Source organism: Aythya ferina (assembly GCF_964211825.1).
Source record: "Aythya ferina genome assembly, chromosome: 24".
NCBI classification, from domain to species: Eukaryota; Metazoa; Chordata; class Aves; order Anseriformes; family Anatidae; genus Aythya; species Aythya ferina.
The window spans coordinates 6,559,078-6,586,139 of record NC_140322.1 but is presented as its reverse complement, the minus strand read 5'-3'; the positions used below and the strand labels follow the sequence as shown (position 1 = coordinate 6,586,139).

The window sequence follows — 27,062 nt, the reverse complement described above, 5'->3', positions numbered from 1 at the left end:
AATAGATTTCAAACACCAACATGTTGTCTGCTTTGCTGCTTCTCAGAGGTGTTCCCATTCAATTTTAGCTTTGAGCAGAAATCCCTCCAGCCTGGACGGCAGGGTGCTTCGTGCCAGAGAGCTGCTGCAGTTTCACACCCCTTGCCGTGCAGCCAAGCTCCGTGCAGGTGGTAAGTGATTCTCTGATCAGAGTTTCTTAAAGGGAGCTGATGTCTGATCTCTGCTGTTATGCCATGTGCCCACTGAGCGCACGCACACACAGAAGCATGTCTGCAGTAGTTCCTCCTTAGCTCTGAAACCCTGAGATGCAGTGAGGTGTGGAGACTGCTGTGCATGAGTACTGATGGGAGTGTACACCCCTGAATTTCACAGAAAGCTCCATCTCAAGTTCCACTTGCCTCTGAACAGCAGCCAGTCCTCCGGCATCTGCAAACAGTGCAGCAAAAAGGAAAAAGTAGTGCAGCACCTAATGCCCTGTGGGGACACTATGCAGAGTGCGTGGGAGCTGTGACAGCACCCTGTAATGTAACCTGGAGCTCTGCGCGGGGTGACACAGGGCCCAGGACTTTATCTGAGATGTTAAAGAACTGCCTCCCCTTGGAAAAGGACCTTCCCAAACTGTGATATGTGGGACTTCAGTACAAGGTAGGTAAGGACAGGTCAGATGCCCCAAAGGAGAATGGTGAGGGCAGCCACCACCCTGAATCAGGGTCTGGGACAGCCAAGCCCCAAGGCACTGCAACCACTCTGGTCCTCACAGGGGCTCTCAGAAACACAGGATTGCCTTCCATGAAGGCAAACACAAGCTTCCTGTTAGAAGTGGTTCAGCTGTTCAGCTCAGGAAACCATTTAGCTTCTTGTTGCTCTGTACTTGGTGGGAAATATGGACATCACCTTCCTAAGATAAATATAAGTAAAATACAAGTCTTTCATACGCTCCATAAAACTGGAAGTTACCTGCATCCCTACCAGCAGACAGCAGGAGCTGGCAGTTTCCTGAACAACCCGCAGGTGCCCTGCATGGGAGCACATCGGCCCTGCCCAAAGGGACACCCCGCTGCCTCTGTGCCAGACTGCCTCGCTGCGCTCCTGACCACAGGCATCAGCCGCTGCCGTGAATGCCAAGAGAAGTTCATGCAGAAGTAAGAAGCTCTCTACATCCTGGACACGTGTAAAAACGTGGCAGAGCCACCCATTTGGCATGCACGGCTGGGCAGGAAGAAACAGCTATTCGATCCTGCCTGATTTCAGAATGAGCTGCCTTAGCCGAGTGCTTGCCCTGACATCTTCTCAGCAATTGCTGACTGTGGTCAGAGTTAAACACATTAGGACTGCCCAAAAGCAGTTTTTAATCTGTAAACTAACTTGGCACACCGTAGTTTCCCAGATCCAAGCCAACTCCATAAGCTTTTAGAAAGAAAAGGAAGGGAAAGGGAAGCATGCTGTCTTACCTTGGTACTGGGAGGGAGACTCTGACGGGCGGCTGTACTTGTGCTTTTTACCATCTTTCCAGTCTATGGCTGAGACAAAAAATAAAGCATTCATGTCAGTGAGGGAAGCCAGCTAATGCTCTCTTCAACACTAGCAGCTCGCATCATCTGCTTTGCAGGCATGGGCCACCTCAAAGGAGAGAAATGACCTCCCTGTTCTTGCTGACACACACCCAGGTAACACAGGTTATGCCCAGAGCAGGGAGATTTTGTCCAAATCTCCTTCCTCCACACAGCTTAGAAGACCTGACACCAGGCCTCTGCACTGCAGCCTCTGCCTAGTCCTCACCAACCAATATTCTTCTGCCACGGCAAGCAAAAAGGTGAAAAACAGCAAACTGATAGATCTTCATCATTTAAAGTATATGAAGAGCTATCAAGGCTCCAGAGAAACAAAAGCCAGAGTCACTAAAAGCGACTGGCATGCATGCCATGCACCCCAACGGGGAGCCTGAATCGCAGCTCACTCATTGCCTCTGGGTTGCTGCGGCCAGCCACGAGTGCACAAAGACACACAGGGAGCGAAAGCCTCGGCACTCTCCAGTGTTGGGGCTCATCAGCACTTCTCCCAGCGTCTGCACAGTGCCCCGACAGGGACAGCATCAGGCTCCACAGCATCCTCCTCACAGGCCAGAGCAGCAACGTAGCCCTGGCTCTGATGGACATCTCGTCAGAACTGTCTTCATCATGAGAGCTTTGGGCAAAAGAAGTTCTCAAGACTGCTCTGGAAGACAGATTCAGCCAGAAACAGGCGATGCTCATCCCCTCTGGCAGCCCTCAGCCAGACAGAGGGATGTCAGAGCAGCGTGCCATGGCAGAGCCTGCACCGAGTGAGCGGCCCGTCGTGGGCTCCTCTGTGTGCTGCTGGCTGATGGATGTGCACCCACAAGCACTTTTAGCTGCTACAGTCCTGCTCATTTATTTTACAAGGCATTTGGTAGGCTACTATAAGCAAAACCAACCAACCAAAAAAAAAAAAGAATTTGGTAGTGCCCTAGAAAATTTGTCCCCGTGAAAAGCAACTACTTGTGAAAGAACAAAAAAGAAAACAGAAAAAGCACAGAAAAAGTTTTGAAATCTTGGAGAAGCAGCTGAAAGAGGCAGGCCATGAGCTGCTGCTAAGTGGATAATCTTAAGGTGTTTAAAATTGCTTTTGGACCATTATTTTAGCAGTCTTCTCTTCATGACATGTTCTTTTCAGTAAAATGCACAGCAAGACTTAATATAGATTTCATCCCTTAAAGGATCAAGAGGGTCATATGCAGTATGGCCACAGGACCAGCCAGAGTCTCCTCAGAGAGAGGCAAATAAATGAAAAAGCTGGAAGGAAACCCTTCCTAAAACTGCATTCCCTTCCAAGACAGTATCCTGCTTATCTCCTGATGAGAACAAAGAAAAAGGACACAAGGTATACATGCAACAAACAGAAAAGCCTCCATGATGAGAAACACTCTGCTCAGGATAGCTCTGTAGCAGCCTCTGTATGCTTGGAGCTGCCTATTGCCATGTTCTGCAGGTGAAGTTATGTTTTATTGTTAACCTTTACCACGCAAAATCCTCATTAAGCAGACAGCAAAAGCAGAAAAAGAGGAAAAATGCAAGAATTTCTGGAGGCAAATCAAAAAAAAAAAAGGCAAAAAGTTCAGTGCCTTACTGGAAAAGCAGGTAAGTAGGACAGCAGCCCATCTGCACACAATACAGGTGTTGCTTCTGCAGTGCATGGCAGAGCGCTCGCAGCACAGGTCACGCTGCCTGGCGGCACCCTGCTCCACGAGGCAGAGAGGACAAGCTGTGTGTGGGGCTAAATTCAGGCAGCCAGGTCCGCGGCCGTGCTGCTGACTAATCAACCTGCCTCTTCTATTGCCAAGCCCTCCAGCTGCCTCGCAGCATGCTCTCCCCATTCCCCGCTTTCCTTCATTTATTTTCACTTCATTAAAGGACAAGCAGCGTTAGGAAGAGGATAATGCTTCTGTAAGATGAACCACCAGAGAAGCAAAGGAGACGTTTAAAAAAAAATAAAGGAAGGAGAGAAATTGAGCATAGAAATCTCCTGTGATAAGCCTTGTGTGCATGCAGCAGATGTGAACAAAGGACTGCGGAGGATGCACTCTCCTCTGCTGCGCTCCCTTCCCCCACGCTCTGAAGCGCATGTGATGAGATCACTCCTGTCAAATGCACATGTATGGAACAACACTAAAGGAAATCAATATTATTTTTTAACCACGAGGTCCAGGCGGCTCAGCTGCAGGCAGCCTGCTTGACAGGGCCCTTCTCATCCGGGGGAGCGGGACACGGGGAGTGGGCGTGTGGCTGTCCTGAGCACCTCGCCGCAGCTGCGGGCAAGGGGACGAGAGACCGAGGCTGCGAGAGGTAAGTGCCTGTAATGAATTTCATCTCCACGAGGTAGGCTGGTCTTTGGTTTCATGCCTCATTAGAAAGGGGGAGGCTTGTGCCAGCAGAGCAGCAGTTTGCCTCACGCTGGGAGCACGAGCAGATGGTGCGTGCAGCAGCTCCGCGAGCAGCGTCCCGCCTGCCATCGTGCCCCAGCACTGCAGGGGTGTGCAGGGCCACCAGGGCTCCCCCAGTGCCCAACCCTCCGCTCCCCAACCGCTGCTGCAGGAAGATGAGGAAGGAAGAGGCCGGTGGGGCTGCCGGGTGGGCTCCACCACTGCAGGGACCCCTGGGGCCAGCCCGGGCATCCTGGGGGCTGCCGCAGGCACACCGGCTCCCGGTGGGGAACTGATGGAAGCATTCCCTGCACACTGCCAGAGATGAGAAACTCCCTCGTCAGAGCTTTGTTTGCACCTACAACCAGCACGTCCCCCCACCCTCCCCAAGGCTGGCCACCTGGTCTGCTGTGCTCCGTCCTCTGGTCTGAGCAGCTCGCTAACGGGCCTTTGTCTGTGCCAAGCATCACCGCTCACCTTTTTGAGGGCCTGGTTTCCGCATTATATCACCTGCTGCTGTCCTTATCCTGGGACTGGCTTGATTTTAGATAACTGAAGATGTCTAGGATAAAAGAAATAAACATGAGAAAATTCCCCATTTCTGGAGCATACAATCATCTGCAACATTAACTAATTACACAGCGGGGAGAAAATAGATGCTCTTTCACCCCAGGTTGCACAAACACCTCCTACTGAATACAGACAATTCATTTCAAGCCCACTGAAACTAAAAGCCTTTCTCCAATACATGGAGAGCTTCAAATTTATGGTAGTGGGAGCAGCATAAATAAGCAAGAAGAGCATATGCCAGTCTCTGTGCTAACTATACAGCAGGTCCCAAGTGTGCACATGGAAGGGGGGCTGCTCTTGCTCACTAACAAAGGGAGGCAAAGCTGGAATTTATGAAAGAAAACACATGGAAACATAACATTAACTCTGGCAAAGCAGCACCGCAATCCCCAGCTCGCCACTTGCAATTCAAATTGCTCACAGCAGTTCTGGGTAATAAGGATGAGAAATTGGACAATGACCCAGGAAATATTTTTGCTATTACTACTGCAACGATTGTCCAAGTTGCATTGTATTTTTTTCCTGATTGGAGGAAAACTGGCCAGACTGTCCCCGACAAAAAAAAAAAACACATTTGCATTCTTGTTAAAAGCAAGTGTTACTGGAGATGGGAGCCGTTAGGTGTGCTCTGGACACACATGGAGGCCACTGCTCCCACACAGCCACTGCGCAGGGCAGCGCCTCCCAAATACAGCAAGCCCCAGCCCTGGCAAACCCCACCAGAAAATATCTAATTGAATGGCTAAGCCACAAACAAGCCCTTAGGAAAGCTAGTAAAAGCATGTTTTGACACTACACTAACTAATTAAAGATTAATTGTGTCAATATAATTCCATTTTGTTCACAGTGGGGCAGTCAGGCTGAAGGATGTAAGAGGAAGCCGTACCAGGACGCTATGCTGAGTTTCCTGCTTACAGGGCTTTTTACAGATCCAGACAGACTACAAGTTTTGATTTTGAAAAACAGCCTTTTCCCACATCTAATAGAAAGCTAAACTCTTCATTTCTCTACAAACGTTGCAAACTACGGTCTTTAGGTGCGGTGCTGGCAACATTGAGCAAAACTCTGAAATAAGACTAAAGGAAAAAAAAAAAGTGAATAGCTGATTTTTAATCTAAAGCAAAAGGTACACAGTAGTCTCTTATTGCCTCTCTCATAAATAGTGTGTGTGTTTCTGCATACTTATGAAAAGAGTAAAGTTTCTTTCCCTTCTAATGCCTGAAAGCAATCAACATGTGAAAGCTTATTTACAACTTAATGCTTTTTTTTTTTTTTCATAATTTTAATCTATCTTTTTTATTAAAAGCTAGCAGTCACGGCAGGAAAAGTCCTCCAGCCATAAACCCCAGGGCGCGAGGTGTTACATAAAGGCAGCAGACAAGCATTCCCCATCTCTGGCTCTGCACCACTGATGTCTGCTTGGCTCCTGTGGACCTGGACTTTCTGCAGCACCTAATGCTGCCCATAAATCTCACCCACTTGGCGCTGGACCACCCATTCTGCACCACTCATACAGTTTTTGAAAAGCTGCTTCAGCCTCAGTACTTCAGAGCCCTACCCGGCAGGGATGTGTAACCCTTCCCTGCAGGAACACTTGCAGGAGAAATTCATGAGTGTGTGCAAGATGTTCAGACACCATTTGTGGAAGACCAAAGCTCAGCAGGCAAGATGAAATAACTCCACACTTGGTCCTTGCTCAGACAGTAAGGAGAGAGACCCAACAATTTGTAAAGCATGAAGACAACTGCCGAGACCCTCAGCAGACACCATACGCAGCTTCCTAGTAAGATCTCATGTCGTGGAAGAGAATGAGATGTAAATGTTGAGTTGGGGAAAAATCAAGGCAAACTCCCGAAGTTTTTTCCAACCTGAAATAGGCTATAATCTTATTTTGCCGATACCTAGTCAGAAGAGAGGTAGAATCACCCCACAGTCTTTAGCAAGCCTGAAACACCCCTGTGAAGAAAACAGACTTCAGCTGAGACAGAAGAAAGTGAATGTCAGAATGGGCAAGTTAATGGGCAGGGCAGGAAGAAACGTGGTACGGATGTACATGTATGTGGTCTTTTACACTGTTCAGGAATCCAAGACTGAGAAAATCCTACAGTAATAAACAGCAGAAGCTACAACTCAGTATCCAAAGGGGAAAACTTGGCCATTCACACAGACAGGAGTTTTCTTAAAGGCATTAGACAAAACAGACACCTGAGGAGAACCTGTTGGCTGGGTCAGTGTCACTGAGGGGACAATCCCACTTTTGAATCAGGTGAAGCAGCTGAGATTTAGACAGCCCAGCACATGCTGTAACACTTCGTCTCCAGACCCTGCCACTTCTACAAAAATGCATATCAGAATTAAAACTCCCTTCATTGTCAAAACCTGTATTTCTCATACTTGTGGCTATCAAGGTAATATTGCAACCACAGATCACAGTTTTATGTGGTGCTGGTTTCCAGAATTCACGCCCTGAAAGGACATATCAAAGTACAAACTCGTTTAAATGGGATGCTACCTTAAAACTTTAGTAGACCAACTTATTTGCTGTCTTTTGTAGTAGATAAGGTGCCTTTTTCACAGTTCCAAACAACTTCCACTCACCAAGATATCAAAAGTGCGAACGGCTCCACTGAACTGTCATGAGCTCTAGTTCCCCATCATTCCTACAAGACAGCAAAGTCAGTACAAATACTGCAGCATATCAAAACCTGGAAGCATAGAGACAAAATGAAAAACTTTGCATTTAATTGCAGAAAGGCTAGGTTACCAGCTGCATTATTCATGTTCATATTTAATTCATTTAAGACATCCAAATTTAAATTTAAAGACAGCTGCAACAAACATTCCCACTTGCCATAGCAAAGCAGCGTAGAGCTTGACACAATTTAAGTTCAGCTTGCAACGAGTACACAGGACCGCAGCTGTTAAACACCTTTGATATCAGTAAGATCACATCAACTGAGTTGATATAAACTAGTTCAGCTTTTGTAAAATGGAGCTATCACACAAAGAAGGATTTAAAAGACTACATCTGATTAGTAATAAAAAGGAGAGAGACCTCCAGAGAGGCACATAAAATAATGAACGGCATGAAAATAGTGAATTGGGGACTCCAAGTTATCCTCTCCACATTGCGGCAGGGCAAATCTATAATCTATAAAAAAATAACAAGTATGTACCCGGGAGAAGGAATTGTTGTTTATTGGAAACTAACAGACATACAGCTTCATCATGGAGAATGTTATCAAGACAAGGAAATCAGTAACATTAAAAAAGGGCCCAGACATTCAAAGCAAAAAAGCACTTCTAACTATGTGAAAGTCTGAACCGCACAGGCTGTTGGTACTCACGCTTCACTCCAAAGCTGATCAGTCAAATCCTGCCCAGCACACCACTGCATTACCTGCTGCCCTTCGCAAGGAGAAGCTGTGCCCGTGCCTTCCCACCTGGCTGCTGACACCTGGCCACAGGCAGCACACCAGGCGCAGCTCTGCCACCTTCCCGCTGCCCCCGGAATTGTTTGCATCAAGATGTACACCTCAGGTGTATTTTACTTTTCTTTTTCCTGTTCTTCTCTATGTCAGTGTTTGGGAAAGATGTGTAAAAATAAAGGCAGCAGCTAGGAAGCTGGGAAGGATATCCCAGGGCTCTGGTTCAGGCTGTCGCTTGCTCAGCACACACACTGTGCAGTCCTCATCCTAAGCGTTGTTGAACAGCTCCTTAATCTAATTAAGTTCTGCCCCCCCCCCAACCACTGCTCTTACCAAAAAATCTGATCATCCCTAAGGGGAGGATGATTCAATTTACCTGTGCCAGATTGCAAGGGACCTCAAGGGCTGTGGGCAGCCTGCTCTGTGATATTCTTGCACTAAACGTTGCAATTGTGATGTCAATAAAACAAGAAGTAAAAAAAATGTGGATGGAAGGTACTGTCACAGCTATACAGACCTCATAAAATGCATGTAAACTCTTTATCTACAAAGCCTCTGTTCCTTTAGAGTGCATAATTATGAAAGGAGTTATAGCTGAGATTCTTAGTGCCTCTTCTAGGCACTTCTTTATTCTACTAAACGCACCACTTGCATCTGAATTATTTCCTAGGGTTGTTTGGACTTCCTATTATATGAGGAAGATTATGGTGAACCTTGGGATGGAAGCCAAGTCAGTTCACAGTGCTACCATGTTTGATTGAATGGGTAACTGAAGGCTTGTTGACAGCGTGCCAAGCTTCAGACCTCTCTGGACAATGAAGTTGCCAGCAGGCAAGATGTTTTCAGAGAGAAGAGGAAGAAAACTACCAACAGTGAAGCTGAAAAATGGTTTTAGTAGGGTGGATACATACCCCACAGCTTAAGGTCATGAAGAAAAGAAAACTCTGCGTATTGCCAGAGGACTGTGAGAATGACGCTTCTTGGAGATCCCATGGGACAGCTACAAGAGAGTCCCGAGGGCTTCTCATAATGCAAAATGCCTGCAGTCACTGATCCCCCCTGCCAAAAGCACGGCTCTTGAGCACCACGACAGGCCCAGCTGGTAAAAACCCCCTCCTCACAACCTCTGCCTCCACTGATTGTTCTGCAGGGGAATCCTTCCATCAAACATTATCTACGTGCCCACAGCGAGGGGCTATCACCGAGGAGCTCCCGCGGCGGTGCCAGGGCAATGCTCCCCGTGGCACCGGCTCCTGCTCCAGCCCAGCTGCCCCGCATGCACACTGCGGCCAGATTCCTCCAAACCTGAGCAGGAAACCAGGCACGGAGACCTGATCAGTAGACGTGTACAACCATGTATATAACCATGCCAGCCTGCTCCATTACTATCACTTTTTTTTTTTAAACCAATTTTAATTTCTAAGTGGAGAAAAGCACATCCAGCCTCCTTGGAAAAAGAGAGCATGCGATCTATAGCACTTCTTTCCTCTTCCAGTTTCCCACCAGACTTAGCTCCTCAGGTTTCTGCCTGACCTGCAGACACCACAAGTTTTGCTGGTCTAAAACCATCATGGAGCAGACAGCTCCCAGCCCATGAACACCAGCCTCCAAGGAGCCAGCAACAGCCAGTAATGGGTACTGAAATGCAGCAACACGAACATGCTTGTGCTGGACCAGGAAGGAAAGCTCTCAAGAGGGAATAGCTGCAAATTTTGAAGAGGTGAGCCAGAATTTATCTCCTTCCACCTCCTTATCATCGTCCTCCTGGACAAGCCTGGAGTTTTATTTCTTCTTGTCTGTGCAAAGCTGCCTTTTGGCAGCAGTGAGCGCAGGCTGATGGAGTGACAGTACCTCTGGGAGCATCTCCCCTTGTTAAGTCTCAAGGGTCCTTATGCTTCATGCTAGGAAATTTCTCAAAGAAACACTGTAACAATGAATGTCAGTATTTCCATCTGGAGTACTGATCCCTTCGTGTGATCTGAAATACCCGATGGCTGCAAACCATTACTTCTCTTTTTACCAGGAGGATTTTGTGTCATTTCCAACATCTCTCTCTCTCTCTGGAACTAATTTTATCTTTCTACCATGTAAGAAGTGGACTGATAAACTCCAGACCTCACGACTGGCTCTTCAGAAACACATTCTTGTGAAAGATGTTAAGATACTGAGGTGTCTCGAAGATGTGATCACAAGCAATACACTTCTCTAGCCCCGAGCCAAGTCTCAGGGGAGAACATGTTTTAAGAGAGAAAAGAACATGTAAAAAACTTGGATAGGCCGTGTCTCTACAATGAAAATATCAACTTTATGACTTCCTCCTGAACACCTTCAGGTTGGAGGGGAGAGGAGATGGGTCAGCCTCCTGGAAAATGACAGCTAGATCATCAGACACTGCTGAGGCAAGTTCAAGGGAAAGCCAACAGCTCAGGATGGGGGTGAAAGCCAGAGACCGCTGGAAGGAATCACTCACCACCACGAGGGAGGCTGCAGGAGTTACCACCTCTCAAGACTGTGAAGGAAATTAAATAAAACCTTGCAGGATTCCAATACTGTTCTATTTCTCTCTCTCAAAAAAAAAAAGACCCAACAGTGTGGGCCTTGGCTCAAAATAGAAACATCTTGCCTTGTGTCACTGTGAACAGACCTTGCTCTCCATGAAGTTTCAAAAGGTTGCAATAAAATCTACACTTTCTGTACACTCTAGGAACCGGATATCCAGGCTGCGAAGCAGAGGGAGAAAAGAACTTAAACAAACAAACAAAAACAACCAACCAACCAAACAAACAAACAAAAAAACACCAACAAACAGCCAGTTTAGAAAGTCTGGCTTGAGACTGCTAATAGGAAGCCCCTATAAACCACGTTTCATCTTCTCACACACTTTTCTGCTGATGAGTTGGGAGTTAAAGCCGGCCTGCTGCGCATCTGCCATTTCGATGGAAATGGGAGTGAGAAAGCTGGCCCTTCAAATCCTCCTGAGAACGGGTGCAGGATCCGACCACTGCAAGAAATGCACACATTAAACCTAGAAAAATTAGAACTCTTTTGCTTTAAGCTGGGTTTTGCTTTGCTTCTTAAAGAAAACAAACACAACAAAATGGTGCAAGACCTAAGCATCCCCCCCCCAGGCCCAGCAAAGTCAGCGCGGCCTGAGGCCTGCAGCAAAGCCCTGGGCTGAGGAGGCCGGGGATGGCCCACCACAAAGGTGGCTGTACGGAGCAGACTTAGGCTAATCATACAGAACCAATCCCTCTCATTAGGGCTGGGTTAACGAAGCTTCATTATGTTCCTGAGTTACTCCAGCAGATGCCTTTGTTGCTGGTCCTGCTGCTGGCTTTCAGCCTCTGCCTCACCACTGTTCCTCCTTGGACGGGGAAGGCTTCAGGCACAGCAGTCAGCAAGGCCATCGAGAGCACGGCTCACCATAAATTTCCCTAAGGAGCTTTGGGAAAACTGGAGGTCTCTGTTTCTTGGTGTTAAGTGGAGATTTCCGAGCCACACCGCCACCATTCCTGCAGCATCTCTCCCAGATGTGCTGTGACAGAAGCCATCGCTGGGGGCAGGCCTTTTGGAGTGGTGAGGCCCCTTTCACACACAGAGCACCGAAGGACTTAAAACGTGCTGCACGGGAGAACGTGCCAAAGCAGGGAACTGAACCTGCCCCGCGTGCCCTAGGCTAATGTTTCTGCGACTGAGCCATCTGGGCTGTAATTATTTGGTGTCAGTAGGGCTCACACAGCCCCAAGTCACTCATCTGCCCCTAGGAGAGTGCTGGCTGGGCGACAGCAGCGGGAACTGCCTTGAGCAGCGTGCCAGCACACCCAGCCCAGCCCCTGGGGTCACCTCGAAGCAGACAAGAGAAGTTACCAGGCATGTGTGTGCTCTGCAGTCCCCGACCCTAGCCGTGTTATGGACACATCCTGACACCCTAGAGGCAGGGAGCCCCACCTGGGAGCGGTGCAGAGCAGGGCGCACACCGACACGCTCTGTGGCACAGGCACAGGGGCTGAACTCAGTACAGAAAGTTTTGCAGCAATGTGGCTATTTTAATCTGCACTGTGCTGTGTGCCAAATCCAAAAGCTATTAATGAAAGCAGATGGCTTACAGAAGACCTTCAGATGGGATTCTGCCCATGACCATTACAAAGTCACCCCCTACAAAAGCATACAACAGGATGCTTCAGGGTCTTTAAATAAGACTTTAAACAGGAGCACGTAGAAAAGAAGTGCAGCGTTTCCATATCACTGTCATCTGGCTGTAACACGGGCACAAACTTCTCTCACCAGGCTCAAGCAGCCTGTCCTGTAGAGAATTGTGGCAGCTTTTCCAGAGAGCAGTTATGCTCAGAATGCAGGTGGCAGCAGAAACGTGCCCCACCACGCACTCTCTTCATAAGCCTATGTTTATCACACATTACATATACTCTACAAAACCCTGATGATTAGCCTTATTCTTATTCTATCCTGGGTCATATCTTACTTAAAAACTAAGCTCCTTATGGGATGGGAGAAACAGGAAGAAAGGATCAGGTGGATAAATACATCCATGATTTGTAATACTAATTAATGAAATGAATGTACCTTAGCTCCATAGAGACAATAGATGCCCATGCCCCTAGCAAGCAGAAGCAGAAAGGTCTGACTTCCAGTCGTGTCTCTGCTGGAAGCGTCACCATTGATTGTGCAATGATACTGCAAGCTGGATACGAAAATTCTTGGATGAAGATTTTGCACTAACTAATTCTCATAACGCAAGTTTGATAAAGTCTCAGCATAATATTCTCAGGAAACAGTAAGCCGGAAAAGGAAGATTGAGGGGGAATTAAAAAAATATGAAAAGGATGAAAGTGGGGGACAACAGAAGTGGAAGTGAGGAGAGCCTTGGAAGGAGAGGGGAAGCAAATGACCCAATCCCCACATCAGCTTCCAACTTCCAAGTACTCCGGCCCAGAGGAGGACGCTCCCCAGGGCTAGGTACACAGGGCCAGGTGTTTCCACCAAAACTGCAGAGAGGGAAATGGGAGCTCAGGGAGCAGACGAAAGCCAACCAGCCCTGATGGGAAGGGGTAAAACCACTGGTCTCTCTAGGGAGCTGAGGTACTGCAGGCATGTGGGAAGACAATGCTTACATAAACCTAGAGCTGCCTTTTCCTGTCATCTGCTTTACTTTTGTAACTGATGCTAATAGTTAAATTGAGTGCTTAGCAATAACCCTTGGGAAAAAGCACACGCTGAAAACCTGTTCCTGTAAGCACGGCTCGGCACCACAGCAGCCTCTCAGGTGCTCTCATCCCTCACCCAGCCCTAGGCAGTGCCATTCCCTAGGGCTCAGAAATGCCCCAAGGTCTCCACATCAAGCTGGAGAGCGAGATGATGAGCCCAGCTCTTCCCCCTAGCCCCTGCAGCCCTAATCCTTCTGTGCGAATGGGCAGCAGGATTGAACAAGCTCCAACTGCTCAGCCCTGCCTGCAAAAGGCGAGAGAAAAACCCTCCCGCATCCTCACGGTGCAGAGCACTGCTGCACAAATCCAGGTGTGCTCCTGCAGAAGGGAGTCAGCGCAGGTCAGCCAGCCCTGGGCAGATGGATGGACAGACAGACAGTGGACAGAGGGAGAGGCCAAGGCCGTGCCACTGCTCCCCCTGCCCAGCAGCAGGGCCACGGAGTGTGGGAAGCTTGCAGAAACGCGCCGCGACCCGAGGCAGCAGCGCACAAGGGCAGGAAGCGAGCCTCTTTGTTTTATTTCTCGCTCGTGTAGAGAGAGATTAATTCATCTATTTCATAGGAAAAGGAGAGGAAATTGCAGCAGTGCAACATGTCAAGAGAGACCAGAAGAGCCAGGCTCACTGAGGATGTGTATTAATTACTGCTTTCTATTTTTATCCTGTGTATAACTCCGGTCTCATCTGTGACTGAAGGAGCTAAAATCCCAGGAGTCAAAACTGTAAATCTACTGAAATAGGTGAAATATCCTCTACAAGCTGCAAACTCTGGAAATAAAGGAATTCTAACAAATCCTCATCAAAACTTCTGTAAATTTTAATAAGAAAAGAAAGAGCAATCTAGCAGTACAGAGAAATGTTATCCCCAGAGAATTACGCCCAGAGAGGAAAATTCACTAGCCGGTTCCTGCAAGAAACCCTGAACAGATTGCTTTTGATTATGTAAAGAAAAAGTTGCTACATTCCTGAACGGCCAAGAGTTTGGAAAACAACAAGTATATTGCAAGGCCTTCCACTGTCCTCTGTACAAGACACCATTAAATCTCTTATTTTGGCAATAACATGTACATACGGTAGACGCCAATGTAAAAAAAAAAAATCATGACCACAAGGAACCAAAAGTCCATCCTGCAGCTATGAAAGTATGTTCAGAGTCTGCCAAACAGCTAATGAAAAAAACGCACTCTTACAGAGTATCTGCTAGACATTAAACTACCTGCTGGACATTTTGTACAGCTTATAAAGCCATAAAATATCACAGGGCATTTACAGATTTTCCAGCTGACAACAATATGAAATAACTGAACAGACCCAGACCGAGTCCTCTGGTGAGGCGCAGTGGATAGCAGTGAGTGTATACGGCCACAAACAGAAATCGTGCCAGCAGCACACAAGATGAGAGCGAAGCTCAGAGTAATGGAAAGCGAGCCAAGACAACAAAGCCATCCCTCAGCCTTGCTGTAATCCCTGAACAATAGCAGGACGGCCCAGCCGTACGCTGCGGGGGCTTGGGCGATGCCAGAGCAGAGCCCGTCCCTGCTGCACCGCCGAGCACCAGAGAGCTGCGACCCCGGCATCGGCCAGCGGGCTCCTGCCGTGCTGGGGACACGCGGCACCATGTGGTCAGCCCAAAACCCTGTCAGGGACTGCTGAACTGACAACGTGATGCTCACCTCCAGGGATGTGTGACAAGGCAGCAGAACTGCTCACCTGCTGCGGCTTACTGCTCTCTGGGGAGGGAGACAGGCTGCAGGCGGGCAGTGAGCTGGGACCTACCTGGCTGGAGTTGGCACCTACTGGCCATCAGTCACCAACACCTTCTGGGTTGTACCACACCAACTGCATGCGACAGAACCTGCAGAAGAAACCCTACTACAGGGCAGAATGCTGAGTTACCTGTGCACAAGGACAGAAACACAGAGCAGGGCACCAAGAACCTGAAGGGCACTGTGAGCTTTGTTCTCTAGGGAGCAAGGTAGGAGCCAAGCATTACACTGTTTCCGAGCTGGTAAGAGCCACTAAGACTAAATTAACAAAAAAACTAATGTCTGGGGGCAGAGCACACATGCTGCATTAGCTGCTCTACAGCAGTGCCGGGCACTTCAGGGCCAGCTGCTGGCACAGAGCAGGCAGCCACCCCTGCCATGGAAAGGCCACCGGCACCGAGCTCTCACCACAGCCCCGGACATGCAGAGCAAGCGTACGCACGCACAGACAGGCGTTGCTGGTCAGGCAGTAGCAAACTTGCTCTAGGTCCATGCAACAGTGAACAGTTTCCCCAAGGGATTCTGTGAAATGGAAAGTAAATTGGAGTTTTAATACACGAGACTGAATACTACAGCGCTGACTCTTTCCAGGAGCTGGCAGATTGCAAGGTGAGGGCACCGTAAAGGAGTTGCACGTGTCTGTTGCCTCTCCTTATAGGAGTGCAGGAGCAGTCACACGTTCCCAGCACAAAAACAACACCTGGGTAAAGACATGAGCCCCAGAGATAACTGATGGCAGAAAACACAGCAAGGAAGCAGGATAACTGAGGTACAGAAATCTTACAGAACCACAGAATATTCTGAGCTGGAAGGAACCTGGGAGCCCAGGCCAGCCCAGCCAGGCTTTGCAAGGCAGAAATTCTCATCCTGGGTGCCTCAGTCCTTTTCCTCCCTTTCTGAATAAATCACAGCCTATTGCAATTGTAGACCTCTCCCTGAAATGCATTATAACGATTTTATCAACAAATGAAATGAAAAAGTTATGGTAATGCCTTGAAGATACTGCAAACACCCATCTTAGCATGGAAAGCAATAGGAAATTAGCTGCAGATCATGAACTTCTATAGCAAATGCGTATTTCATAAAATGCTCAACCACAGGCAAAGGAGACAAAACCCAGCCCTGTGACAGATAACAATATTCCGCTCTTTCCTTCTCAGCAACAGTTTTATCAGCAGCTTTTAATGCCATCCTGTTGGTTTTTATGAAATGTATTACTAACAAAAAACTTTGTATGGTGTTTGAGATGTGCATTTTTCTATAGAAGTAAGAGACAACTGGGGAATTCATGATGCACAATTTCAGTAAAACATTTTTCACCTCAAGCACCGCTTTCCCACTGACACCAGCACCGATGATGGTCTGCAAGTCATGGCCAACACGGCACAGGAGTCAGGACCAGGGCTCCCCGAGTGTCACACACATGTAGTTAAACACAGAGCAGCACACAAGAGCCAGCAGGCACTCGAACACTGCTGCAAAAGGCAGAAAGAAGGACCAAGCCCTAGACATATGATCGCTTTTGAATTTAGAGAATCTTTCTTCCCTTTGGCAGCCTGGCAGGGAGAAGGTGAAATGCCAAAACAAAGAGGTCAAAAGACAGCCTTAGTGGTCTGACACCAAGCAAGGCTTCTTAATCATTGAATAGTCAGGCATTGGAGTGGATTGCTGAAGCAAGTCTGAATCACCAGTATTGAAAATCTTTAAGAACAGCTTAGAGAAACCTCTAGGAAACACTACGTGTGGGTAATCCTTCAAGGTCACTTCTAGAAACACTGGAATAACCAAGCCTGTTATTGGCGTGTACATCTGATTGCACAAGCAGTGCAGCATTTTGATGGACTGTAACGTCTTTTTTTTTAAATTTGCCACAACAAGACAAAAAAAACACAACTCAGCATGTAAAAAGCGGCAGCCTCTGGGCTGCGGGAACATTAACTCGACTTATTTTTAGAAAGTGGAATTGGTGCAACTTCCTCCTCTGTCCACATCAGAATTCATCAGCTTTTCTGCCTGCTCGCTGTGCCTCCCCGTGGGTAACGCTCCTCGCGTACCAGCCAGAACCTTCTCCTGCCTCCTGTGCTCAGCACGGGCAAGGCCAGAGGGAGGGACGGCCGTTTGAGAGAGGTTTGGCAGACACCTGGCTGCGCAGGATCTGCTGCACAGCACCGGGAGCCAGAGAAGAGCCCAGCCTCTGGCCTAGGAGCAGCTCTGTGTGTCCCCATCCCTTGCTGCCCATGTGCCTCCCGGACAAGCCTCCCGTGGAGGCCGCTCGCTGGCCTCCCTCGGGCTCCCCCTCGGCCTCTCCCTCGGGCTGCAGGCCGCAGGGCCGGCGCTGGCAGGCAGCCCGGGAGGCTCTGCGCCGTCGCGGCTGCCAGCGGCCAGGAGGTAGCGGCCGGGGAACACGCGGCCCCCGCCTGCGGAGACGCAGCTGGATGCGCGTCCCGCTGCCTTGAACGCAGGGTTAGTGCTGGGGGAGGAGGCAGAGGCTTATTTGGAGCAGGGGAGGAAAGGAGAGGCCCAGAAAGAGGGGATAAGGTGCGGCTGTCGCGCATGGAGAGGTCAGGAAGGACAAAAGCCGGCGCCCTGCTGGCACTTGCAGAGGCACCGTGGGACTCCCTCATGCAGGCAGTGTACAAGGCAGCTGGGAGATGTGACAAACAGCACCGCTTACACCGTGCCCATCCGTGGTGGGCTGGAGTGATGCCAGTTTTCTGACCTGCACGGCACCCCACGAAAACCAAACTGAGAGAAACAGCACAAGCCTCCTGCTGCAGCTCCTGCAGGGATGCAGTCCTTGCTGGAAAGCAGCTGTTCTTCATAGCAGGACCTTTCCCCAGAGCCAAACGTCAGCAGCACACAGGGGGAAGCCAGAGGCGTTGCTCCACGTCCACCCTCAGCATGCCTGACCAAACTGCACGAAGCATAGCTCCCGCAGCACCTGGACCAACCTCGCTCCCCTGACGAGGAAGGGACCCGACGCAGCCTCTGGCACAACGCTGGCAGAGCCGAGGCGGGGTAGAAGTTGTCTTTTTCTCAATGGGCAAAAGCGGCGTTTCACAAATTTCCACTGGCATCTACTCCTACGGTTTCCGTTGTTAAAAACAAAACCAAGCTGCGGGGAGGTTTCTGGGCTGTTCGCATTGTGTCAGCCTGGAACACACAGCTGCAGCTGGGTAACTGGGAGCACATCGGCTGGGGGAGGTATCTCCAGGAGGAGGTGGGCTTCTGGCTGGTGCTAATACTGTTTGATTTACAGCACACACACACAAAAAAATTCTGAGCGAGAAATGGAGCACGGTGTATGTATTTCAGAGGCACAAGCACAGTGCCAGGGAAAACAACGAGCCCTGTGCTGAACTCTCACACCAGCTCCCTCGTGCTGGCAATGGCCATTTTGACTCAGCTCCAGCCTCCTCACCACCACCGAGCAGCTTCCAGCCAGACAGGGGAGCCGCAAGGACAACTTCCCACTCCCGATGAAGTCAGATCTCAGGAAGAAAAGATCTGGTGGGCTCATCTGCAGCACTGTAGGACATCACCGACCTGCATGGCCTCTGGGATGAGGCTGCCATGCAAATAGCAGCGGCAGCAGAACAGGATGGTCATCTTTTCCTTCCATTCACGGCCAAATCCTTGAACTTTTGCTCAGGATGAGTCTGCATTAAACCACAAGACTATGCAAAAGGAAAGCTGAGGCATATATTCTGCTCAAATCCCTGTTACAGCCACAGAAACATTTGGTAGGTGTCTGAAGGAACCCTGCTGGCTGCAATGCCATATATCACGGCATCTAAATCTGCCAGAGGTCATCTGTCAGAAACCTTTGTAAAAGAGCTCAGCACTGTGCTGTTCTTTTAAAGTAATTTAAGGCAGAGAGAGATTGCTAGGAATTAAAGTTTTCAGCACAAGGCAGGCAGCAGCGATGCCTCTGCTCTGAACTCTCCTTCAGCTTGGTGGCACTTCAGTGGCTTGACACTGCCAGCTCAGGCCACTAGACACGAATGAGTCTCCTTTGATCCATGAACAAGCCTAGCAAAAACTGGTGATAAAGAGACAGAAGACCTCACGTGCTTCCCACTACTTTCAGATTTGCATTATCACTTCAAACACTGAGCAAGAATTTAGGGAAGTCTTCACAGTGAGATATTTTTTAAGCTTGGAAATAAAGGAGTTCTTTATGAATACATTAAAAAACACACAACACCTTGCCTTTAGAACTAGGTCCTGCCATCTTTGGGATAAAACATTGCTCACGTCCCATGGCTTGGAGTGCACATGCTGCACCAGGGTGTACGGCAGGGGTGAAGGAGGTTCGGAGTTACAGTCTCATTGCACCCAGAGACTTCTTGTGGGGATGTTTTTTACCTTGAGATGTTTCTGACTTATGTAGGAGATTAACAACCTTGCAAAAGAAGGTGGGAGCTGCAGCTACTGCTCTGTCCTCAGCGCATCTTGCTTCATTTCCCATGGACCTCTCCTGGTCATCTTATGGGGAAAGCTTTTAAACAGAAACGGGCAACTCAACAACTCAAAATCCGCTTGTCCCATTGCAAACTGAATTTCAATTTCAGTTTCAGTCAAGAAAAAAGAGAGACAGGGGGCTAGATGCAAGCATAATGGCTTTAAGGGAACCAAACATGCCGCGTTTTAACTTACACCAGCAGTGAGCCCACACTGCTAACATGCTACTCCAGATTTTGCAAATAGGAGTTTGCAGAGCAAGCCAAGTCTTTTGCCACAAACAGCACAGTTCAGCGTGCAAATATGCAAACATCTGATCTGCCTTCCTTTTGCACGTAATGGTACTTAGACATACCTGAAATGCGATAGTTTGGGCCCACTCATTATTACTGCTCCACAGAAGCTCAGCTAATACAGTCCTGCTTAGCCCAGCCTGACCACAGCATCACATGAAAAGCACGGATCGACAGCGGAGCGCAGAGAAAGGCAGAGATCAGCAGAGCAGAAAACAAGTCCATATGAAAAGAGAATAGAAAGGGAGCTACATCAGCTTAGGAAGAGAGAGCAAAGTCTTTGAATACTTCGAATATAGCTGCAGAGATGTTGGGAGTACAGTGTTCTCCACGTGCCCTGCTGACCATAAAAGCAGGAACAGGCTTAAAGTACAATACGGAGATTTATCTTAAACAGCATCAAAATCTCTCTAATAGCAAGGATGCTTGAGCGTTGCACCTGTACAGGATGCGCGACGGCCAGCAGGAAAAGCCTTAAAGGAAGAAACGTTAACCAGGAGGGGTTTTAGATCTGTACCTGATCTTACTCTGAATTGGGAAAGAACTACGTGATCCCCTGAGGTTCTCTCTGGGCACACTGTGCCTGAGGCTATGACACAAAGCGTTATGGATTCCTTTAAATTAAATATAAGGCAAGGACACAACCCCTGGAGCACTGACACCCTAGTTTGAAATACTGCCAGTTGATGAATAATATCAGCATTTTACACCCTAACATCACCTTTCATTTAAAGACACCAAATGTGCTGCAAAATTCATCAAGGTTCCAGGCAAGTGACTCAGAGTTAAATATTGCTAAAATTTTATACACAGGAAAAACAAGGTAGAGGAGACAGACTGACCTGAACTGAGGCTCAAAACTTGCAGGGATGCCACTCACATGCCTGCTCTAGATTCTACATCTACTTTCTCTTAATTAGCTAATCACCTGATTTATTTAATACCAAATATTTGACTAAAAAGTGGATTATCAAGACACAGATCTGTCATTTCCTAAGATGTAAATGCTAAAGCAGGAGCACCTTGGGTCAACGTCTGTCTCTCAAAACAAATCACACTTCAACCTTTACTAAAATAAAGATCTGAAATAGCACAGCCGTGTGTATTTCCATCTCGCCCACTGTAAAAGTCTCTTCCTATTTCTGTCTGCATTTTCATACCATCTACTGGGCAGACCCTGAACTACCCGACCACGCAGCACAGACCCTCACAGCAGCTCGTCCCAAGCGCCGGCTGCCCACAGGCTGGGCTCCGTTCCCTACAGCAGCGCCGAGTCACCAGCTGCTGCTGGTGACAGCTCTGAAGCACAAGGGAGGTATGAAACTATCACCCTGTATGCCAAATATTTCCAGAATGTGTGCTGGGACACCTCACCCTGGCCAGCTAACGTCCGAGAGCAACACCTGAAAGGGAAGAGGCCAGCAGAGAGGAGGCGAGGAGGCAGCTGTCCCTCTGCCAGCAGCTCGGCACAGGCAGCCGCACGCCGTTACTCCAGCAATTGAAGTGATACGGGAGAGCGTTTTCCCCAATATTACTGGCTGCTGGAGAGGAGCTGCCACATGGCTGTTCTCAGCCACTCAGAGCACAGTGTTTACTATAAACAACAACAGTAAACAGAAATGGAGCCAAAAATCAAAGCTGGGTACCCTGGAGCTGGGTCTCTGCTTTCTTATTTTATCCACGGAGATAATTAAGTTCAGTATAGAGCTGCTGAACCTAAAACGGCCAAGGCCAAAGCCGATGTTACTGAGCATACCCAAAATACAGGCCACGGACTTGGATTTATTATCTCTACCTTCAGTCATCAAGACTCCAAACTGCTGCCACGGTTTTACACCGGTGCTTCAAAGAGCGTGTGGATTGAACCTGAGCAACGTGCGGTAGAAGCCAGCCTGCCACTGTATTTATTTTTAAACATCTTACTATGCATGAAAAGCTCGATTTTGCTCGAATTCCAGCTCCGCTCAAACCCTTGGTTCAGAGGGGCTACGAAGGAGAAGCAGATGCTCCCCCGGGGACAGTAATTGTGGGATATCTCTGGCCAATCCCTGGGACTGCCCTTCAGCCCTCGCCAGCAGCGTCCCAGGGGCAGGTTTGTGCACGATGCCCACTCCTGCTCCCAGCTCTGTCCTTGTCCATCCCCGCACCATGGGCTCGCTGCTGTCGTCCAGGGCTTGCGGCCAGGGTCAGGCAGCACCGCGGGCTGGCAGCGGGAGCCTGCGGCACCTCCGGCAGCACGTTCCCGTGTCCCCGCTCCCTTTTCATACCCGGGGTGTCAGCGGGCAGCATACAGCACCAGGGCGGGCCAGGGGCTCGGGCAGCCTGCTGAAAGCACTCACGGGCCGTCGGGGGCCGACGCGAGGCATCGCAAAGCGCTGCGGGAACAGCTCGGGACCCGAATCCCCCTGCACTTAACGGGGCCCCCTCGCCCAGCCCTGCCCGGAGCCAGCTCAGGGGGCGCAACAAAGCCCCGAGCTCCCGGGGCTGCTCCGCGGGCAGCCGGCCCCGGGCCCGACAAGGGCACCGCAGCCCCCGCGGCCCGGGGCAGGAGCGGGGCCGGGCCCCCAAGGGCACCAACAGGTGGCGGCGGGGCCGGGCAGGGCCGGGCCGGGCCGGGCAGCGCGGGGCGGGCCGGGCCGGAGCGCTGCCAGCCCGGGGCGCTGCGGGCCAGGCGGCGGCCGGGCCGCGCTGACAGCCGGGCTCCGCTCCGCGCTGCTCCGCGCCGGGCCGGGCCGCGCCTCCCGGGCTGCCCCCGCGGGCGGCGTTGGGGCCGCGCTGCCTTCGCCCACCCCGCGGGCAGCGCCGTGCCCGGAGCCCCGCGGGCGGTGCCGGCCGGGCCGTGCCCAGCGCCGCGCCTCCCGGCCGGGCCGGGCCGAGCCGAGCCGGGCCGGGCCGCGCCGTACCCGTCCCCCGCCGCCCCCCTCACCTGCGCGGCCGCCGGGCGCTGCTGCTCAGTCCCTCGCCGCCGCCATGTTTCCGATGCGCAGTGAAGGCGGGGAGCGGGGGAGGGAGCGCGGCGGCCGCCGGCCCGGCCCGGCCCAGCGCCGCCCCCTGCCGCCGGGACAGCGCCGCGCGGGGGCTGCGGGGCCGCGGGGGGCCCGGCCCGGCCCGGCCCGCACGGAGGGGAGGCCCCCGGCGGGGCCCGGCCCTGCGCGGCCTCCGCTGCCTCTCCCCCGCTCCCCGGGCCCCGGGCCCGCTGCACGCAGGTGTTGGCCGGGCCCGGGGCCTGACCCCCGGCTCTCCCCTCGGCCCCCCGCGGACACGCCGCGGCTGTGGGGGGCTGCGGGGCACCCGCGGGGACCTCGCGTCCTAACCCGGCCGTGGGACGAGCGGGAGAGGGGCCCCAGGGCCGCCGCGCTCCCCTTCGCCAGCTGGAGCCATGCTTCTGTCCAGCCTGCTGCTGCTTCGTGGCGGTGCTTGGAGATGTGTCCCGCACATAGCTCACACCCGGACAGTGGTGCCGTTGGATAAGGGGCATCCTGTTCCCCCCACACCCTCAAACTTTCTCGCTGGGCCCCCAGATGCCCCCTGGCCTCCTGTCCCGACCAGGCTCTCGTTGCAGGTGGGGACACCACAGAGGGATCCCAGTGCCCCAAACCTCCCTGCCCCCAGCCAGAGGGCACCTCAAGCCACCGCTGTACTCAGTGCAGAGAGCGCAGAATATGGTACGGAAGGTGCTCAGCACCTTCATGGCATCCTTCACGGCTTGCAGACCAACCCTTGTGCAAGCCAACCCCCACCAGAGGTGGACGTGCCCTGTCCTGCAGTGCAAGCAGAGCCTACACAGCGTACCCTGAACCATCCCCTAGCATCCCTCAGCTAGAGAAAACTCAGTCCGACACACGGCTATTCTAAGGGCCACCTTTGTCCTCTTTCCCCCTGTGCACCAACACAGCCACAGCCACCTCTACCCACAGCAGAGCCCCCCACCCGCTCACCCCTGCCTCTGTCCTGTCCCCAGGTCTCCGTGCCCCACAGGGTGGGCAGGCAGCAGAAGCCCCGGTGCAGCCAGAAGTCAGCAGCACACGGTGGTCCTGGAGCCAGGTTCCCAGCTGAGGGTGCCATTTCCCCCTTGTTCTGCACAAATGTTCTGGCTGCTGGGTTGGCCATGCTGAGGACCCTGCTTCCATTGCAAGATACTGCAACTGAACAAAGCCATTCATCTTAATTATCAACTAGATCGTGCTGCAGCTAGTTACAGAGCAAGAGATTGTGTCCTCTCTCTGTGTGCTGGCTTGCCTGAAAAATACCAACACCTATATTGCATTCTGGAGATCCAGTTATCTTCAGAGCTGCTCGAGTCAATGGTCAGTGAGTGTAAAGGACTGCTGCTGGGTAATTGTGACTTCTCACAATACAGATATTTCACTGAGAATATGGAGACATCACTTTGGAGTGACTCATGGACATATGTGACAAGCCTTCTCAGGAAAAAAGCACCTGAATGCTTTCCAAAGTGACATGTAGTGACATGACGAACATCTGAGTCTCTCCCTGACTGTTCTCTTGTGCTGTGGGATTACATGGAAACTCATGAATTTTAGCTCAAAACCAAAGCAAAAGATCAGAAGGAAGCACCCTTGGTGTAGACGGGGCCTGGCTGTGTTTGGAAAGGTTGTGCCTGATAGAGCTCTGCCCAGTGAGGAGACACTGTCCTCAGGGAGAGCTCTCTTGTGCCTGAGACTAGAATTACCCACCCCTGTCTGTCAGGTATCATGTCCCACAGCTTAAGGCCAGTTAACACTTGAAACAGCTGAGACACAGCTGGAGCCAGCACACTAGGAGAAAGTGAGACTAAGGCAGAGGGTAGGTTCATCATCGCCTGAACCACAGCAAGTGCTCTGCAGCCTACTGGGATGGGATGGGATGGGATGGGATGGGATGGGATGGGATGGGATGGGATGGGATGGGAAGCAGGTTGCTGCTACGTTGGCAGCAGGGATGTGAGTGCCCCTGGGAATGTGCGGTTGTCAGCGTGCATTTTCAGCCAAAGGATTTGGCCAAACCTTCTGCCAGGCAGTATGACCTCTGCCCTGCTGCAGTGCAGTGTCAGCAACCTGCTCCTCACCCAGGCACTAGTCCTGGCAGCCCCAAAGGCTTCCTGCTGGTAGCTTTATCATGTGCAGCAAAGGGAAGATGAAGCCATTTACTGCTTTCTGTCAAATCTGTGATGCTCTTTGTCCTGGTCTGGAAGCCACGCTGATGCTGAGCAGAGAGGAACCCAGTAAAAAGCCAGGGTCTGTGGTGGTGCAGAGTGAGGGGGAATCGTCACACCGCTGCCCCCGGGGGCACCCTTGCAGGAAGGTGTGAACTGTCTTGGCCCACTCGTTGTGCTCTTCTCTTTTCCTTTGAGGCAGCTAATGCCATTCCCTGCCTTGTGAAGGCAGCAGGTAGAACTGGATGGCTGACCTCCAACTAGTGGAGGCAAGAGACAACACAACGGAGGTGCTAATGCTGTCCTGTCTCAAATGCTGGCTCGATCCAGCCTCTGCAAGGTTTAGGATCCTGCCCAAGGCCAAAAGAGCTTCTGGCTGGCCAGTAGCTAACTCCTGGGGTCCTGCAACTAATTCACAGCTCTTCTATCCCCTTCTCAAAGAAAGAAAGGAAAAAAAAAAAAAAAAAAAAAAAGGGCTGGTATCCCCATAACAAAATACAACCTGTATTTGCCTGCTTCTCCCCCCACAAAAAAATGGCAAATAAGGATATACACTTCTCCAAACAGGGCAGGATTTCTAAGGTCAGGGGAGAAAACTCTTCTAGAGAGAGTTGTTCCAGAACTGCTGTTGGGAAGTTTCTCATGCTCTTTTCTGAAGCCTTTTCCACAACTGCTGAAGATGAGCAGTGGACTGAAAAGCCTGTTCCTAAAATTTTCCCACTGAGGGAATGGGCACTTGGAAATGCTGGTGAGTGTTTTTGTTTTAACCAATACACAGAGTACTGTGTCACGGCAGTACAGCACAGGGATATGTTCCTTTCCATATCGGGCTTCACGGTGCTCCCTGTCAACATGGCATCTGAGCACCTTCCGTATAAAATCAGAAGTATCAGTGCTCCTCATGGGTTTCATCAGCTCTGGTATTTCCTCATTTCTACAATAAACAGGATTTCATGAATGGAATAAATGCGCAAGAGCTAAGGGCTGCAAGATGGAGGCAGGAGAGAAATTTCCCCATTGACTTTAATTTGGAATTAGCAGCAGCAGAGTTCTGAAGGATTTACATATGACATCCATATGAGCACCACAGGAATTCAGTTTGATTAATATTACAATGGAAATGAGCTGCAGAAACGGTTTGCCATTTATTATGAAGTGTTGCCAAAAAAGCTCCAGCACATTTGCAGTCTGCTTTGGGCCAGCTCCTGGAGGCTGCCAGCATCACCAACAACTGAGGATGGGCACTGATGTCCTAGTGCCTGTGGTGCTGGACTCGCTGGTGGCAGCAGCTTCTGAGAGAGAGGATGTATGTTAATGTAGCACAATAAAGAAGAAGAAATACATCTGCTGTCTGCGCTTCTCCCCTCTCCTCCTCCCTCATTAGTGCCTCTCAGCTCTCTGGGACCAACTTTCCTAACAGGCTGGTTCCACTCTGCTGAACTTGAGTCTGGCATGGATGATAAAAATATAGACCATATTCTGCTAGAAAAAAACAAACAAACAAATGTTGGTGTCTCGTGGTTCATGACCTTATTTTCCGGAATCTGGTATTTAATAAAAAGTTGAATACAGGGCACAGGGAAGGAAATCTAAGGAAACATGTGCAGTGCTATCCTGGCTGTCCTGATTCATTGCTCAACCTGACAGCTCCCTCCAGGAGGGGAGGAGATCCCCCAGGCCTCAGAAGGGCAGAAGGAGAGGTTATTTACAGAGCAACAGGCAGCAGCAGGTCACCCTGCAGCACCTCCTGTGCATCCTCCTTCCCAAAGCAGGCTCATACTGAGAGCAGCCATTGAATTTCACTAGGGTTAAATTTTCCCAAAAGGGTCTGGGTTTGCTCTGAAGGCATCACGGGACAAGGAATCATCTTTGCGATCACAAGGAAACTCATCTGGTGGTGTGAAATTGCCTGGCATCCTGTTCAGGCGTCTGTGGGCAGTTCTGCCTCTCCTTGCCAGATTACAGAGAGACCTTTACAAGAAGGCTGCACACTGCAAACCCACCCCTTTCGATCTCCTTCTGAGGCAAAACAGTGAATTTCCTTATTATGGCACATTTCTCTTTCTCCCATTTCTGATGTCTCCTTTCCTGCCTTGCCCACAGCCTTTAAAAAAGGTGGACACTGAGCCTGGGTGCCAAGGTCCGTGTCACCGCGCCACGCTCGGGGCTCACACCTCCTCTTCCCACCCGCTCCTTGCTGGCACAGTGCCCATGCCTTGCACCCTGTGC

The 27,062-nt window shown here is 50.5% G+C and overlaps 1 protein-coding gene across 8 annotated transcripts in view; it reads right to left on the bottom strand.

Moving 5' to 3' along the window:
- SCMH1 (Scm polycomb group protein homolog 1) overlaps window positions 1-22,740 on the bottom strand; it is a 73,540-nt gene extending 50,800 nt beyond the window's left edge. For 3 of the 8 annotated variants that reach the window (XM_084497468.1, XM_084497470.1, XM_084497472.1), the window contains exons 1-4: window positions 22,605-22,669; window positions 7,106-7,167; window positions 4,415-4,499; window positions 1,452-1,520 (exon numbers count right to left, since the gene is read on the bottom strand). In XM_084497468.1, coding sequence (XP_084353594.1) covers window positions 1,452-1,520; window positions 4,415-4,439 — 94 coding nt within the window. In that variant the 5' untranslated portion in view covers window positions 4,440-4,499; window positions 7,106-7,167; window positions 22,605-22,669. Of the gene's footprint in view, window positions 1-1,451; window positions 1,521-4,414; window positions 4,500-7,105; window positions 7,168-22,604 lie in introns of all 8 variants that reach the window. The other 5 variants (XR_014685721.1, XR_014685722.1, XM_084497471.1 and 2 more) reach the window with 4 other exon arrangements.
- Window positions 22,741-27,062: the final 4,322 nt, after the last annotated feature.